The sequence below is a fragment of the Abramis brama genome, assembly GCF_963993115.1.
Source record: "Abramis brama genome assembly, chromosome: 19".
Lineage (NCBI taxonomy): Eukaryota > Metazoa > Chordata > Actinopteri > Cypriniformes > Leuciscidae > Abramis > Abramis brama.
Window position 1 is genome coordinate 14,692,913 of NC_139981.1, and position 15,734 is coordinate 14,708,646.

At 38.4% G+C, this 15,734-nt stretch overlaps 1 protein-coding gene across 2 annotated transcripts in view; it reads right to left on the reverse strand.

Moving 5' to 3' along the window:
* vrk2 (VRK serine/threonine kinase 2) overlaps positions 1-15,477 on the reverse strand; it is a 16,195-nt gene extending 718 nt beyond the window's left edge. The window contains exons 1-13 of one of the 2 annotated variants that reach the window (XM_084094019.1): positions 15,409-15,477; positions 15,069-15,243; positions 14,721-14,776; positions 14,569-14,638; positions 13,912-13,999; positions 13,695-13,803; positions 13,014-13,106; positions 11,467-11,599; positions 6,295-6,415; positions 5,894-5,952; positions 3,364-3,521; positions 782-925; positions 81-239 (exon numbers count right to left, since the gene is read on the reverse strand). In XM_084094019.1, coding sequence (XP_083950145.1) covers positions 81-239; positions 782-925; positions 3,364-3,521; positions 5,894-5,952; positions 6,295-6,415; positions 11,467-11,599; positions 13,014-13,106; positions 13,695-13,803; positions 13,912-13,999; positions 14,569-14,638; positions 14,721-14,776; positions 15,069-15,195 — 1,317 coding nt within the window. In that variant the 5' untranslated portion in view covers positions 15,196-15,243; positions 15,409-15,477. Of the gene's footprint in view, positions 1-80; positions 240-781; positions 926-3,363; positions 3,522-5,893; positions 5,953-6,294; positions 6,416-11,466; positions 11,600-13,013; positions 13,107-13,694; positions 13,804-13,911; positions 14,000-14,568; positions 14,639-14,720; positions 14,777-15,068; positions 15,244-15,385 lie in introns of both variants that reach the window. The other variant, XM_084094018.1, reaches the window with a different exon arrangement.
* Positions 15,478-15,734: the final 257 nt, after the last annotated feature.

Consider the following 15,734-nt stretch of genomic DNA (forward strand, 5'->3'; position numbering starts at 1 on the left):
AAACTTTGAACAATTTGAATCAGTGAATGATTGACTGTGGTCTATTTGTCATTTGGCCTGTGCTCTGCTGTTGGTTTTACTTGTTCGTGTTCCTGTCTGTGTCGTGCTCCTGCTCTTGTTCTAGGATGAACTCGTGGAGGGACGGGCTCATCTTCATCACTGAAGTCCTCATCACTTTCATTGGGCATAGACCTTTGCCTAGTACTTCTTTTAGCAGCCATGTCACCTTTGTTTGGTCTCTGTAAAGATGACACCAACAAATAATTTCAATGAGAGTGTATTAAACCACTGTCTGATAACACTATATATTATATACCAAAGACTTCCAAATAAGATGATACCTTTGTGAGAGACCCTCTTCCTAATATATGGCAACTATACTATTGTTCAAAAGTTTGGGGTCAGTAAAAGTGACAGTAATGACACAAATTCTTTTGAACTTTCTATTCATCAAAGAATAATGAAAAAAAGTATGCTGGTGTTTTAAAAATCTACAATCTAAATCTTTTCACACAATCTACTAACAATGTATAAACAGAAAAATCTTCCAATTTGATTTCTTATGTTATTTTTGTAGTTAGATATTTTAGGTGTTTTAATTTATGTGATTTAGCTTTTAGACAGTAAAGTTGTCGTTTTTGTTTTTTTGTCAGAAATAATATTAGTATTATAGTAAAATAATATATTTTTCAGTAAAACAAAATTGACCAAACCTTTAAAAAATGCACACCACATCATCTAGCCAACCAGAACCAATATTCCATTGTTTTTTGAATTATACCTGCTTGTGTGTCTCTCGTTTGGTCTTGCTCCAGACTTTGTTTGGTGTGGACCCACCCAACTCTTCCTCATCATCTTCCTCAACTGACACCACAGGCTTTGATCTGGCTGTTTTTTTGTCAGTAGTCTTGGGTTGGCTTGCAGCCTGTGGGAGGTTAAGTTAAATTAGATGACAGGAATTTACTTGCTTTCGTCTCTGAGCATTCACGAGAGAGTGAAAGAGCAATAATGCTCCCTCCCTGACCTGGATCCTGAGAGAAGAGGACCTGCCCTGATTAATGACATCTACTTCTCTCCCTAAGGTGGCAACTGTCCAAACTAAATTTGGCCACAGATCACCAGCGAGGTCAGCTGTAGGCAAAATAAACTCCAGGAGTGTTGGAGTGACACGAGGAGCTACTGGCCTCACGCTGCCTGACGTGGTTTCAGGAGAGCTGAGACACGAGGGGGACATTGATGGTGTTGTTTTAGCTTTTATTCAAAGGAACTGAAGCTACATCGACTAGGAGATGAACAGAACCACAGAGAAAAATCCAACTACAAAGAAAAGGGGATCCAAATCTTAATGCCCTTGCTGTTGACACTGATGATTTCCATGTGTGCTAAAGGTAGGGTGGTCAAGGTCAGAGGAAAAAGACTCTGCACACTGCTTTGTAAAACATTAAAATACATTTATAGAGCAGCCATTTCCTGCGCATCAAAAAGGAACACTAATGTTCTCACTGAAGGAACGATCAATTCCTCTACACTTTGAACTGGCAGCCCTAATCTGGTTTTAGCAACATCAACACACATTGTCCTGTAGTCTTCCTCAACAGAACCATGACCTAATCCATCTCAGGGAAACACATTCTTAGTTAAACACTAGTCAAGTGCACCAGGGAAGCTCTTACATCCGAGTCAGGAAGTCACATATTCAAGTCGGAAACAAATAAATAGTCAGAAAAAAACAAAAAAAACAATGAATGACAAGATGTTGTGCGACACTGAAACTTGAATTGGAGAATTTTTAATTTAAGGAAACATGGTTAAGATAAATTGATAATCATAATTTCTATAATTGCAAAAAGCATAACTTTTTATTAGATAAACAAAAAACTTTAAATGATGGTTTGACAAAAGATAAAAAAGATCTTAAATGTCTTAAATTGTGAAGGTTTTATAGGCCTTGAAAAAAAGATATATCCTATTACATTTATATATTTCACTATAATTGGTTAGCTTTCATTGTATTGACCAGGGTGGAACAACACTTAATTTCCCACAATGTCACTATTTGCCATTATTACTAGTACACAAGTAAAGGTGCGTTCACATTTACTGTTGTTCGCCAAATTTTCATGGGCAAAATCCAATGATTTCAATAGGAATGCAGGTGATCTGGAAATCGGATTCAAGTTGGTAAAGGCAATTTGCCCTTGATCAAAGGAAAGCCGCTGGGTTTGAAAGTAACTTCTGTCTGCGCTGTGCTTCAAACATTTTTACACTATTGGCTATGGACAACTATTGACAGAAATTTTATTGCAGGCAAAATTTCACAGAATTTTTTAGTTCATTAATGTGCACATATCTTACATTATTTAAATCATCATTTGTGTGATTCATGCTTTATTTATAAAACACTTGAAAATGCTAAGGTCAATCTAAAACTGTAGAACTGAGATGTTTTCTGCAGGGGATCCACTGTATGCAGAGTGGTTTCAATATCAAGGACACAAGGAGAGTAACTGACACCCTAAGCACTGAGGGTATTTACCAACCCTTCTCCAAATCACACTGAGCCTTCTCTATTGAACCACAGATCAAATTGCTGGACAGCTCCACATAAAAATGAGAGGCAATTCTAACTGCCGATCTTTTGGCCTCTGTAAAATGTGTGTATTCAACAGCCCTAAATTGGGTTGCTCTGGTGTTCGTAAAGTTCAGCGGTTCAAGTTGGCAGTGATCAACTGTGAAGTGATTCCAGAGGAATTAAGGTCTCTCCACTCCAGACCTCTTGAGAACCAATAAGCCTTTTGGCAAGGTCACCAAAGGTTAACCTACGACACCACGGTCAAGATTCACCAGCTCATTCCATTTAAAGAGGAAAAGTGCCCTTCTTGTCTCTCGCCAGCGTAATAGAGTGCAGGAATTCAGTGTGGTGTATTTTTACACAGTTTGATTCTGAATGTGCATATAGATGTTAAAATATAAGTGTCCATGTGATTGCAATAAATAAGAGCGCTTTAATTAAATAGCTCTCTTGTATGGTTTTGACACTGCATTGAGCTGTGGCCCCAGGCTAAGAACCTTCGGTAACTCTGAGTCTGTCACCACTGAGTAAATCTCTTTTTTTTCTCGTCCACATCACTTTGGTCCAACTCCAACGCCGCCAATAGGCCAGTCAGACGGCTCTGAGCAGGAGTGGGAGTCAGTGTAGCTGGGAAAGGGTCAGAAGAGGGTTCCCAAACCTGAGCATCTCCTTCTCTCTCCCAGACAGATAAATCTGCCGCAGCCCACAGGCTGCTCTGAATGCTCCAGCCCCAGCTCATATGGTCTCTATTAAGACTACCGGGCTGCTGTGCCAAAGCATCTCACACTCACCCTTTGTGTGGTTGGCCTGGCCATCTCTAACGCTCTTGGCCTGGAGAGGTCCAATGGGCCCAGCGGCCCGGCCGCTGACAGAATCATTCTGAAGGCCTGGTAGTCTGGCTTTTCATTGTAGCCAAGGTTTTTCACGCTGGACAGGAACCTGGCTATTTCTGCAAGGGGTCATAAAGAAAGACATCTGAATATGCTAAACTTAAAGGGATAGTTCACCAAAAAAAAATGAAATTCTGAAGAACATTTCAGTTGTCATTGTTCACACAGTGAAAGTTAATGGGGTCCAAAACCTTCAAGTATCATGAAATTAATCCATACAACTCAATTGGTATACTGTAATTCTTCCAATGCAACACGAACACTTTGTATGATGATACCGATCACAATTTAAGCCTTTATTCACTTTCAAATCATATCAAAACATTGATACACGAACACAAACCTCAAACATCAAATAAAGTCAAACCTCATTGATTCTCGCACGTCACGTGACCAAACGTCATGACGATTGACTTGGACTATACCATTTGTATGAATTAATTCCACACCATCTTAATGTTTTTGACTTTCACAATATGGACAAAACCAGCTGAAACATTCTTCAATAAATCCTCTTTTGTATTCCACAGAAGAAAGAAACATGTACAGTACAAGTTTGGAACGACATAAGGGTGAGGAAATGATGACAGAATGTTCATTCTTGGGTGGACTATCCCTTTGATACACAGAAACAATTCTGAAAATCAGATGTTAAGCAGGAAACTTTTTTCGAAACCCCTCATCATGTAGAGCAGAGGTCCTCACTGTCTCTTCCATGAGACATAATTACAACAGTAACACCATTTTACTGTTTCTACAGTTTAAAGTGAGCAGCGCGTCAAAACAACACGGCGGTACACACCGCAAGCGCTCAAGGTCATTTAATCGCAAGGGTCTTTCGGCACTATATCTTTAACATTTGTATCTAGAACCAAACGTGCTTCATTCAATCCCTATCCGTTCCGTGCGCATTGCTTCTCTCCCTGCTAAAGGCTCCAATTCGCCACATTTAGAGCTGCAGATGACTTGGTTAGTTTAACAACACAGTAGCAAAAACAGTGAACAGCTAAATAGATTCATTCTTTAGCTAAAACACTGCAGAAAATGAGAATGCAGGAAAAACTATTATTTTTATCTGTCAGACATATTTGACTCCGACCATTCAAATAAAAAAGTCCCCCCCCCCCCCCATCTACATTTAGCATTATGAATTAGCATATTAAGAACATTTCATAATAAACAATGTTATACTGTAATTGAGAAAATAATTTGTAGATGGCAAGGAAAGACAACTAAATCTTTAAAATGACTAGTTAATTTTGTTTTCTGCTAGTGATGACAGGGCGTTTTGATTATTATGTACATTGTTTGTTTTTAGTAGACACTTATTTTAAGCAAAATGTAAAAATTGTGCAGACTTCAAGAGGAAAACCCTGAACCCCCATACAGTATATTTTCTGCCACATGGCCATACATGGGTATCTAAATGTAATAAAGAATAATAGCCTGAAAAAAATCTGATCTTACCTTTTAATAATCATATCAAATTGGGCTCAACTGATGAATTTGTTTTTCTGTGAAAAATTCTCAGACACCACTGTTATGGCTCTGAGGTCCCAATATACTCATCTTTGATGACTATTTAGGATTTTTTGATGTTTTACAAAGTACTTCTGCGGCCCAGATGGAAATTTATAACCATTCCAAACAAATATTGTCCGGTGGGAAGGAAATCTAGAGACCGGACCTCTTGGAACTTTAATTGAATACCCTTGATGTAGAGCATCCCAAATGTGTCCTTTTTTGGAAACTACACAAGTGAGGGCTACTGTGGAGGTTGACCGTGGTTGAGTATTTGCATAATTTGCAGATAAACACCAACTGAGCTGGTCTGCATGTTTTATGTTGATGCACCCTGCTGTTGACCTAGATGCTTACTGAACACACTCGCAAATGTCCGGCCAAGTGACAACCTGCGTCTGCAGACTTCATTTTCATTCCTAAGGAAACAAAAACCACATCTTCCTAACAAATGGACAGTGGCAGGAGCACAATGTAGAGGGGCCTCTCAGTTCATACGAGAACACAAATGTGTGTCTAATATGGGCACCTTCCATTCTTCACTGTAATAAATATGCTGGATGCAGTGCTACGCCAGTGAGCGTTCTCTTTGTGGCAGCCTGGCTGAATGTATACCACATGCGCAGCCTTGATGCATGTTAGAGGTCTTATCTTTCTGGTCCAGCTGTAGCCAGCCTCTCAAGGTTGGGAGAATAAGGCCTCATCATAATCATAGATCACAAAGCCCCCTTTCAGAAGACGCACGTGCCCTCGCTCCCTGTGGAGGGGGGAAAGATACTGCAGGGACACTAGAATCCGTTGATGAAGGAGAGGCAAGGAGATTGTGCTTGTGGGGATGGCGAGGAATCTAAGTCCCTGCCCCATACCTTGTTGATCAAAGCAAATGGTCTACACACTCACGTGCACCTACCCGTGCTGGAGCCGGACATGGACATCTTCAGGACAGAATCTGGCAGGTTGGACATCAGCCTGTGGTCAAGAGATGATAAAGGTGAAGGTTAAACAGACGTCCTGTTGCAAAAATGCATCTGAAAACACCTCTTTGCTTTCGACTCATGGAATCATACACAACATACGTTTAAAATTTCACTATAAAGAACTTGTTGTTCTCTCTTCTAATGATCCACAGATCCTTTTAAAGCTGTGTACTCCACTGCTTAAATTTCCAGACAAGAAAGAAAATGTGTCCTTTTACACCTTTTTAGTTTTAATAAAGCAGTTGAGTGAATAATTCAGGCTGAATAAGCACAGAAAGCCTCTGATCAGCAGCCACTGTACACAATTAGACCTATGGTGAAAAGGGGAACGTACTTGGCCTTGGCCTCCTGGACCTCAGCTGGGTTCCTAAGAGATGAGAGCCAGGGAAGAGTTCCACACTGCCAGTGAAGCAAGCAGTAGCCCAACACCTCCAAGTCTCCTCGTCTGGATGCGGCTGTTGGAGAAAGCGAAGATAAGGAAAAGAAGTTAAGTGTTGGTTGAGAAGAGAGTTAAAACTCTTTGATTGAATGACCCGTCCAGTGGCTGCTGAAATATGCCCCTATAAAAAAGGCGAAGAAGGAGGGGGGGGGATGATGGAGAGGAGTATTTTGTTTTCTCAGCTGGTGCCCTGGCCTGCCTCACAGGCTAACGGGGCTTTTCTTAGAGGGGCTGAGAGTTGAAAGAGTAGGTCAGTTTCCTCCCACCAGCGCTCCTCACATCTCTCTCACACTCCCTCCTCCTTCGTCTGGTCTGGCGACTCGTCCAGGAACCTGATCCTGACGGCCTCTGACATGATCCAGACAGCCTGTGGCCCAGCCCGACACTCTCTCCGACAGAGAGCCAAGCAGTAAAACAAAGAAATAAATGTCTGGGCCCAAATAGTTTCCACATGTTTCTGGATTCCGTGGGGTCTCTGCTGGCCTTAAGAGAAGAGCCTGAGAGTGTTTGTATGTGCTCCTTAGACTGCCTCCATCTCCACCTCGGCCGTAACACATTACACAACTGCCATCTAGTGTAAATGTCTTTTGCATACTAAAAACTTCTTACAAGGCCACTTCGTCTTTTATTATTCTTACATTTGTTTAATATCCCAATAAAGACTCTACCTCTACCCTGGGCTAGGAATCGATACAATTTCCCAAATCATTTTGATTCTGTTTCACAAGCTCTTTATTTGATTAAATTCGATTCCAATATTGAAAATTGCAGTTCTAATGTATTTTTTTGTACATATTCTTACATATCTAATTCTGTACATTATACTGGGCAGTGTTTCAGATAAAATCAGTAACTCATCTTCTTGAACTATCCATTTCAAGAACCGGACTCAAAACACCAACAATGGAAATTGTAGCTTTCAAAGGGATAGCGGGCTACACTACACTAAACCGGTTAAGAGTCAATCGTTTCAGAAATCATGCTTCATTTCAGAAATTGGGCTGCACAATGCGTTCTATATCTTTTTGATTCACTAAAAAGAACGGGCTCATAAGAGTCACTGGTTGCAGGAATCAGGCTACACTTGTCACGCTGTATGTTTTTGATTCACTAAAATGAAGCAGCTCACAAAAGTCAGACTACTGTACACTGGTCACAATGCATGTTTGTTTTGCATGCAGCCCATGAGAACAAAACAATAAAAGATGTTTAAAAAAAATATAAAAAAAACTCTATGCAACTGTTTTTAACCTTGGAAGCAGAAGAGATTAATACTTTTGGAATAAGTACAAGGGGTTTCAGTCTTCAAAAAAGCCCAAGAGAGTTCTTTCACACTTGTATAAACTCAATGGGAATATATCCCAGTCTAGATTTTACAACACCACATCTGCTTATGAGCACCGAGTGTGAAACGGCCTCACTTCAAACAACTGATTAGTCTTATGCCAACCAGACAGACAGCAGTCACATTTAGTTATGAAATATTCATTTTGGATCCCAGCTATTAAACCAATTACGAGTTGACTTTAAACTAAGGACCCTCAATGAATTACGTTTGCCTACATTTAAATCTGAATGGGATGGTTTTGTCAGTTTCACTCGTATACGAGAGTTAACCTCCTGTTAAGCCTGTCCATTCATGAAAAGCTCCAACTTCATCAATAAGGGTAAATTAAGGCACATCATTTGTTCGTGCCTAGAGAGTGTATTAACTCAATACTGTAACTGCAGTCCATCTCCTGAGAAATTACTTATTGACTGCATTCATCAAAAGGGAAAATCTCTGCCTAAATCCATGACCATCATTGATCCTGCCATGCCTATTACAGAGTCAGCCTCCCAGCCCGCTAGCCAGCAACACCATTAGGCCACGTATATAGGTTTTCTTTATTTTTCTTCAACCTTGACCAAACTAATTTAGCAAACACACAATTTAATAGAAAGGATTTTAACATCCCTCACAGGTGACCTTGGAAAAATGCCTCTTAAGTGCCATGTAAAAAGGGTACTATGATTAAGGACCAAAGTGCACAAAATAAGACCATCTTTGTAAACATTTAGTACGACTCTGTAATATGGAGCCGAAAGGGGTGGGCTGCCTGGCCTAGTCCTGACACCAATTCACTTATAACAAGGCCGATCCACAAGAACGATGCATTCTAGGCTGAGCACAACACCTTCCATCAGATAGAAGCTGTTGTTCATAATGATGGCCTATTGTTATTGTGATTATCCAAAGCGCCATGTCAAACTCTTGAACCTCTCCTCCTGAATTTCAGCCAGCTCAATTCAACCCTACAGGTGATAATTAGGCCTTTAGCAAAGGCTTCAGTGGGACACAAAGTGCCGTCTCTGCACTCCTCACCATGGTTACAAATCAACATCTACACGGGGTGCCAGGGGCCAAAAGAAAAGAAACACTCTGCAATCTGCATTCATCTACAGGGCAGTCAGTGCTAATGACCTACACAACAGCTGTCAGCGTCCTCCGTCAAGACGTCTAGTGCGGTGATGTCGGCTCGGCTGCGGATTTTTTAATAGAGGCGCAAACAAGGTTTGTCAAATTTACGGCCTCGCTGCATTGAGTTTAGCTTTGGGAGTGGATCGGGACATTGAACTCCCAAGTTGGTGCGTCAGTGGTTAGGTGTTTTTATAAACTCTCAAGTGTTATATCACTTGCCATATGCATTGTGATTTACAAAGTACAACTGGCCATACATTTACAGAGCAGAAAGACGGAATCAGGACCATATGTAGAATCCTGTACATGAAATGTTAACAAATTGTTTCAGGTAAGAACATGGTCTAAAAGCAGCCAGACCTTGGTCTGAACCTGAGCATGATTTACTTTCTGATGTATCAGACAATATGTTTTACTGGGTCCACGTTATGAGCTACAGAGATTCATGCACTTTTTTTCCCCTGTTATATCTAAATAGGATTACACACATGCATCCTCCACATATAAAACCCATCCTAATTACATGAAAACACCATACTGTTAAAGAAAAATATGGGGGGAGAAGGTTTCAATCCACATACAGTAAAAACCTCTGGTTTGTCATGCCAGGAGTTTTCAAACTTTGTATGCCATGGAGCTCCAAATACAAGAATCCCCTTAAAAGTCATAAAAAATTTTTTTAAAAAAAATAAATACAGCTTTATATTTTGATGTATGCAGCCCTATTTATATAAAGTGAGAAAAGCAGGCATGATATTATAATTAAAAAAACATGTTATTTCCAAAAAAATATATAAATAAAAAACAGTTACTCAAACTAGGGCTGCTCGATTATGACACCAAAAAAAAAATCATAATCATGATTATTTTGGTCAATATTGTAATCAAGATTATTTAACACGATCATGAGTGGGCCATTTGATCAAAACCTTATACGAGTAATTTATTTAACAATAGTGATATTTATCAAGTATATTATTTTCTGGAAATAAGGTTGCTAGATCTAAATTTTATACCAGCGAAATTTTACAATTCTCAATACCAATTTCGATACAACAGCAGAATACTATAAGTTAAAAAAGGTCCTCAAAATTATTGAAAATAAGTAAACAGTCAGTAATACATAAAAAAAAAAAAGCAAATTACAAACTACAGGCCAGACAATATAAAAAATATAGAATTTATTAAAGCTACAAATGTCATTCAGTTTAGAACAGTTAGTGATTTTTCTCTTTGTCTTTTGTTCTCTGATTAACATTAATGACACAGACAGCAGCAGATATATTAGGCCGCTGTCACTTTAAGACCTAATGCACGGATCCAATATACTGTTTACATTCACTTAAGACATAACAAACTGGGTTTACATGAATACTCGCCAAACCCGGGATTTTGACATACTTTTACATGTATTTGACTGTTTAGGTGCACACCCAAAGCTCTAAGTTCACTTTGTTTATCCGTGTTCCGCTCAGTTTCAGAACGTGCGCACAGAAAGCCACCTGAGGAACAGCGGGAGTTCTCTTTCATGCTATTAGTAACTCTTTTTAATATCAAGCATGTCCCATTTTATGAAAGTCAAGTTACATGATTTTACTGAAAGGAACAGAATGAGGCACAATAATCGCTGTATCTCGATGATCGTATTTTCATAATCGTTGTAAGCCAAAATGAAAGTCGAAACTCTATTTCAATTAATCGCATAGATAATAAAATACTATCGTGTTAAACATATTTAATAAATAAATAAACATTAAACTTACAAAACAAACTTTAAAAAATATTTTTTCTGCTGACTGGGCATCTTGTCTTTTCTCCATGTGCTTTCAAAATTAACAGCAACAGAAACATGGCTATTAGCAAGCTTTACCACTGTGTATTCAGTATTGAACTCCTGTAATATCCTATGGCCAACACAGGCAGAGATATTGGCTTTGAGTCCCAGTTCAACAAAACATCAAAGCTTTAATTAATAGTAAATGCATACAAAATGCAGGTTATGACTTTGACTAATTATGGATTTCTTGAATTAAGTCTGCCCAAGTAAGCATGGATAGAACAATCAATATCCAATAAAAAGGACTGTACACAATTTACGAGTTAATGTGTTTCCAATAGTGTGACCCAAAGTTAAGGACATGATACAGACAAGTCCCAGCCACATAAACAGACCCCATTATAAGGTGAGTAATCTGGATAGTGAATTCATACTTTTTGGTATAACTCATACTCTTCCTTTAACGTTAACATGAAATGAAAACTATCCCTATTTACTTCCTTAATGCATGTTCCTGGTCTAATTGCGGCTAATACATTGATTCATGTTATTCCAAAGAAAAATAAAGGGTTGTCTTTGTATTCTTCAATCAAAACTCCGATATCACATTTCTTTTCCCTTTTTCAATTCCCTACTTTTTTTCTCACTGAATATTCAGTTTCACTTGCAAATACTTCAAATTATGAAAGTAAAATAGTTTGCAAATGGCAATTTATGTTGACTTTAACTGGGAAACACAGGACATTTATGCATAATGGAATATGTTTCTATCTCGGTGATACCTCAGCATGGTTTAAAAGGATAAAATAAATGACAGATTTCACATTACCTACTCCTTTGTGAGCGTCAATGCTTGTATACTCAATGGTGCCATTGTGTCCTTTCTTGGGGTTCTCTTTGTACTCTTTATGCTCTCCATTAGGACAGTATCTGTATGACAGTCCATAGTCAGCCAAGTACACCTGCAAAAGATAAAGTCAGCATAAATCATCCCAAAGACATTTTCTTTCAAACTGAATCTCTCCTACTGTATATGGTATTTTAGTGCAAAGCACAAGGAAATGGGGTCAAGTTATGACAGCAGACTGAGACTTTAATTGATTATACTCCATTATACTTAAGTTCCAAATGTCATCAATGCTGGCTGGCCGTCTTAGTAGACGATCAGTGAAAATAATAGAAACATTCTTATTCAAGTATGTGCCACGTTTGAGTACACAAAATGAGGTCCCACTTTATATATTCGGTGTCTTTAACTACTATGTACTAACAATCATTTAATACAATGCACATATTGTGTACATACCAGGGCTATATAATGCAGATAAATGACTGAAGAACGTGAAATTGCGCCATTAACGTAATTTACGTCACGCAGTTACATGATCTTAGAAGTCCAGGCTTATTGCATCAGAGATGTCAGAAAGAACAGTCTGTTCTCAGTTGAGCTTTAAAACACAAGCTCTGTCATATTTTGTGATTGTTTCTGAAGAGTGCGAGCCCTCACACATTGCACGGTGTGAAATACAGACTGAACAGAACGTCAAAACATCCCACCGTTGTATGGCCAGATGATACACAAACTACGTTTCTCGGCTGGATAAAGCTAATCAGCTTCTCGCTAGTAAAGTTTTGATGGATGAGGATTGTAATCAAGGCAATTGCAGTGACGTACAGGAGTCGTACGGTAGCACGTGCGAGTCCGTTATACTGATGCGGAAACAAACCGTGTATGCGTACGCTCGATGCACTCATCTCCCATTGTATTTATGCATAGACACATTTCAGTACATTCAAGTTGTTTCCACACACATTCAGGATGTTTTTATCTGTCATGCGTTTGTTTCTGTGTTTAGTAATTCAGAATATATCCATGTACTGAAGTAGGCATATAATGCAGTCAGGTCAAGGCAGTTGGTTTAGGTTTTTTTTATTTTTGGCATCTCCATGTGGTCCTGTTCAGTATTGCAACTTGACATCTAAAACTAAACAAGCTCTAAAAAGTTTTAAACAAGCTCTTTGATGTTCTACTGTACATTGAATTCTGAAAAGTTTTGTTCTGTAATGGCTTTTTTTCATGGGTGCTTAGTAGTACCCGTATAGTATACTATAATTACACTGTTTACCCTTCCTTTACCCCTTAACCCACCTTTAAACCTGTCTATACCACCAAACCTGTCCCTAACCTTACCCGTATCCCACCTTAATAGCAGCAAAAGTGTTTTGCTATACATCATGAACACAGTTAGTACATTAACTACTATGTACTTAAATCAAAAAATTATAAAATACACCTAATGTAAAGTGTGACCCAAAAAGATAACCAATCATTTAAGATATCCCTTATTGTTTGTGGTAATATGCATAGAAACTCACCTTGCTTGGATCTCTGTGTCCCAATAAGAGATTGGCAGCCTTAATGTCAGCATGGACGTACTCATTGTCATGAATATATTCCAGCACATCCAGCTGTTAAGGGCAAAGTGACAGAGGGGAAGGTTAACATGAATAATTTAGTAACCTCATAATGACCTACAGGCAGATGAGCTGGATGCAAGGCAGCCGGACTCCCAGAAAATGCAACAAAAGCTTACTCAATAATCCACTTTATTATGTAATACTGTAAATAATGTTGCCTTGTCACACTTACCATGTTCAATCAAACCCTAACTGAGGTTGCATATTCAAGGGTCACGATTATAGTAGGTTTATAAATTGTAGCAATGCAGTTATCGCTTTTGTTAACTGAAATAAAGCTGAAATAATATAAATAATGAATGAAAAACTTTAAAAAAAACTTAAATGAAAATGAAAAATGTTGTATTTCAACTATGTGAAAAAAATAAGTGTACATTTAAAATTACTAAAAAATAAATTTAAGCTGTATAGAAAAAAAAAAAAAAAAAAAAAGACAGGCACACAACCAAATACCTAAAATATAAAAATGAAAGCAAATTCAAAATATGAATGAATACTATAATAGTACATAAATATTACTAAAATAACACTGGCAAGCAGCTCTAACTAAATGTTGAACGAAGTTCAGCAGCGTCTCACCATGAGGACACCCAACTGTAGCACGGCGGGCTTCCTCAGCTGTCCACCATTCTCCATTAACACCTTTTGCAGGTCTGTGCCCAGCCGATCCATCACCATAAACCTGTACCTATACAACCAGACAACAATATATATATATATACCACTACAGTGATATGCATTACTCATATCACGGTGGTCATATACAGCCCACCCTAGTCAAACTGAAGTTCCATACCTTGTCCCGTTATTTTCAGCCAGTCCAGACCCCCAGTAAGTTGGGATCCCCAAAAACTCCTTGTGTTTAGACTTCTTCCATTTGTTCACTGTGATATTAGAGTTTATAAGCCATTCTATACATTTGCACATGATTTATAAACATATAAAGTTATATGTATACGCATCTCTCAAACACTGATAAAGAAGCACTTCCTCCAGCCTAGCTGGAAGGGAAATCTGTCTTGACTGGCTGTGCACCAGATTGACAGGTGGTCAGGGGCCCTTTGGAGAAACCAGCATCATTATCAGCAATTTGGTCACTCTCTCTGAATTAGAGCTCAAACAAGCTGGGATTGCACTAACGACCACAGAGGTGCATGTTTGCTTTGGTTTATTAATTCACCCAGCCAGGCTGATTTACATCTATAGCCACTTCATCAGTGACATGCACTTCATGTTTGAAAACTCTCAGATGAAGATGAGGGGTCTTCAGTATTTTCATTCAACACTACTCCAAACATGCACATGTTTCTCTACATCCTTTGGCAATAATAAAATCAGTGTTTAGAGATGTACAGTGTTACAGATTACAGTGTTTTTTTTCTTAACAATAGAATTACATTACATAATATGGAGAGGATTTAGGTGGAAAAAAGGAAAAGAAAAAGAATCTTACTAGTATCTTGCTTTGCTGCTCGTTGGTAAAATTTCAATTCTGAGAATAAAGGTCCATTTTCATGATATTCCTGAAAATGTATATAGAAATTGTAGACACTTAGCCCATGTATTGGGTGATATCTCATCAAACTGTTTCAATATATTTCTTACCACTTTGATCACAAAATCAGTGTCATCTCGAACAGGGACATTCACATCCCGAGAGGCTGTAAAATGTAAACAAACAAACAAACAAAACAAAAGTGAAACGTTTCATCATTTCATGTGAATAAAGTTGTGTGTTCATTATTTTAAACATAAAAAAAAAAAAACTAACTTACTGTAAACTTGTATTTAAAAAAAAAAGAACACCTTTAAATATCATTTTAAAATTCAAGGTGCACTAGCAATATATAAATGTTCAGGTCTTTTAACTCTTGTGCCACCATGTCTAATGCCATAAATGAAACTGAAATGATGAAGGCGTTTCACATTTAACACAGAATATAAAGTCATTACCCAAGTAGATCAGTCCAAAACCACCTTTTCCAATGATTTTGCCGATGCGCCAATTTTTCTTTTCTGAATCTGTTAAAATGCATCCGTCTGGAAGTGGACGGGCTGCTGTGTATTTCTTTGGAGCCATGATGTTAAATTGTCATGTAGAAAGTTTCAGAACGAATAATCCTAATGACTGAAGAGAGTAAAGTTCCTGTCAAATCATTCCTGGTTATATGGTTCCTTATTTAACCACTGTTTCACAAACAAACTAGTAATAACAATAACGCCTTCTTATAAAAGCATGTCAACAATCGATAAGAAGTATAATGTTATACACAGAAGGGATGTTGATAATCACAGTTTCGATTCATCCAGTCAGTGCTGGGCAGGCTGCTTTCACCACCACAGACCGCAACTTCCTGAAAGTGATTGACACTCCCCTGACATCGGTTCCAAATCTTTACCAACCAATCAAAAACAGAGATGTGTGTGCCCTTCATATTCAACTACCAATAAAATACTTAGAGAGCCGGAACAACACCGTAGCATGTTTTATCACAGGGCAGCGCCGATGTCATTCAAAATAGGATGAGAAGTTCCACTCGTTTTCGCGAATCGATTCATTCGAACAGTTTGCTGCAAAGAACTGAATCAAAAGCGGTCACAGTTTGTTGATTCCAACTC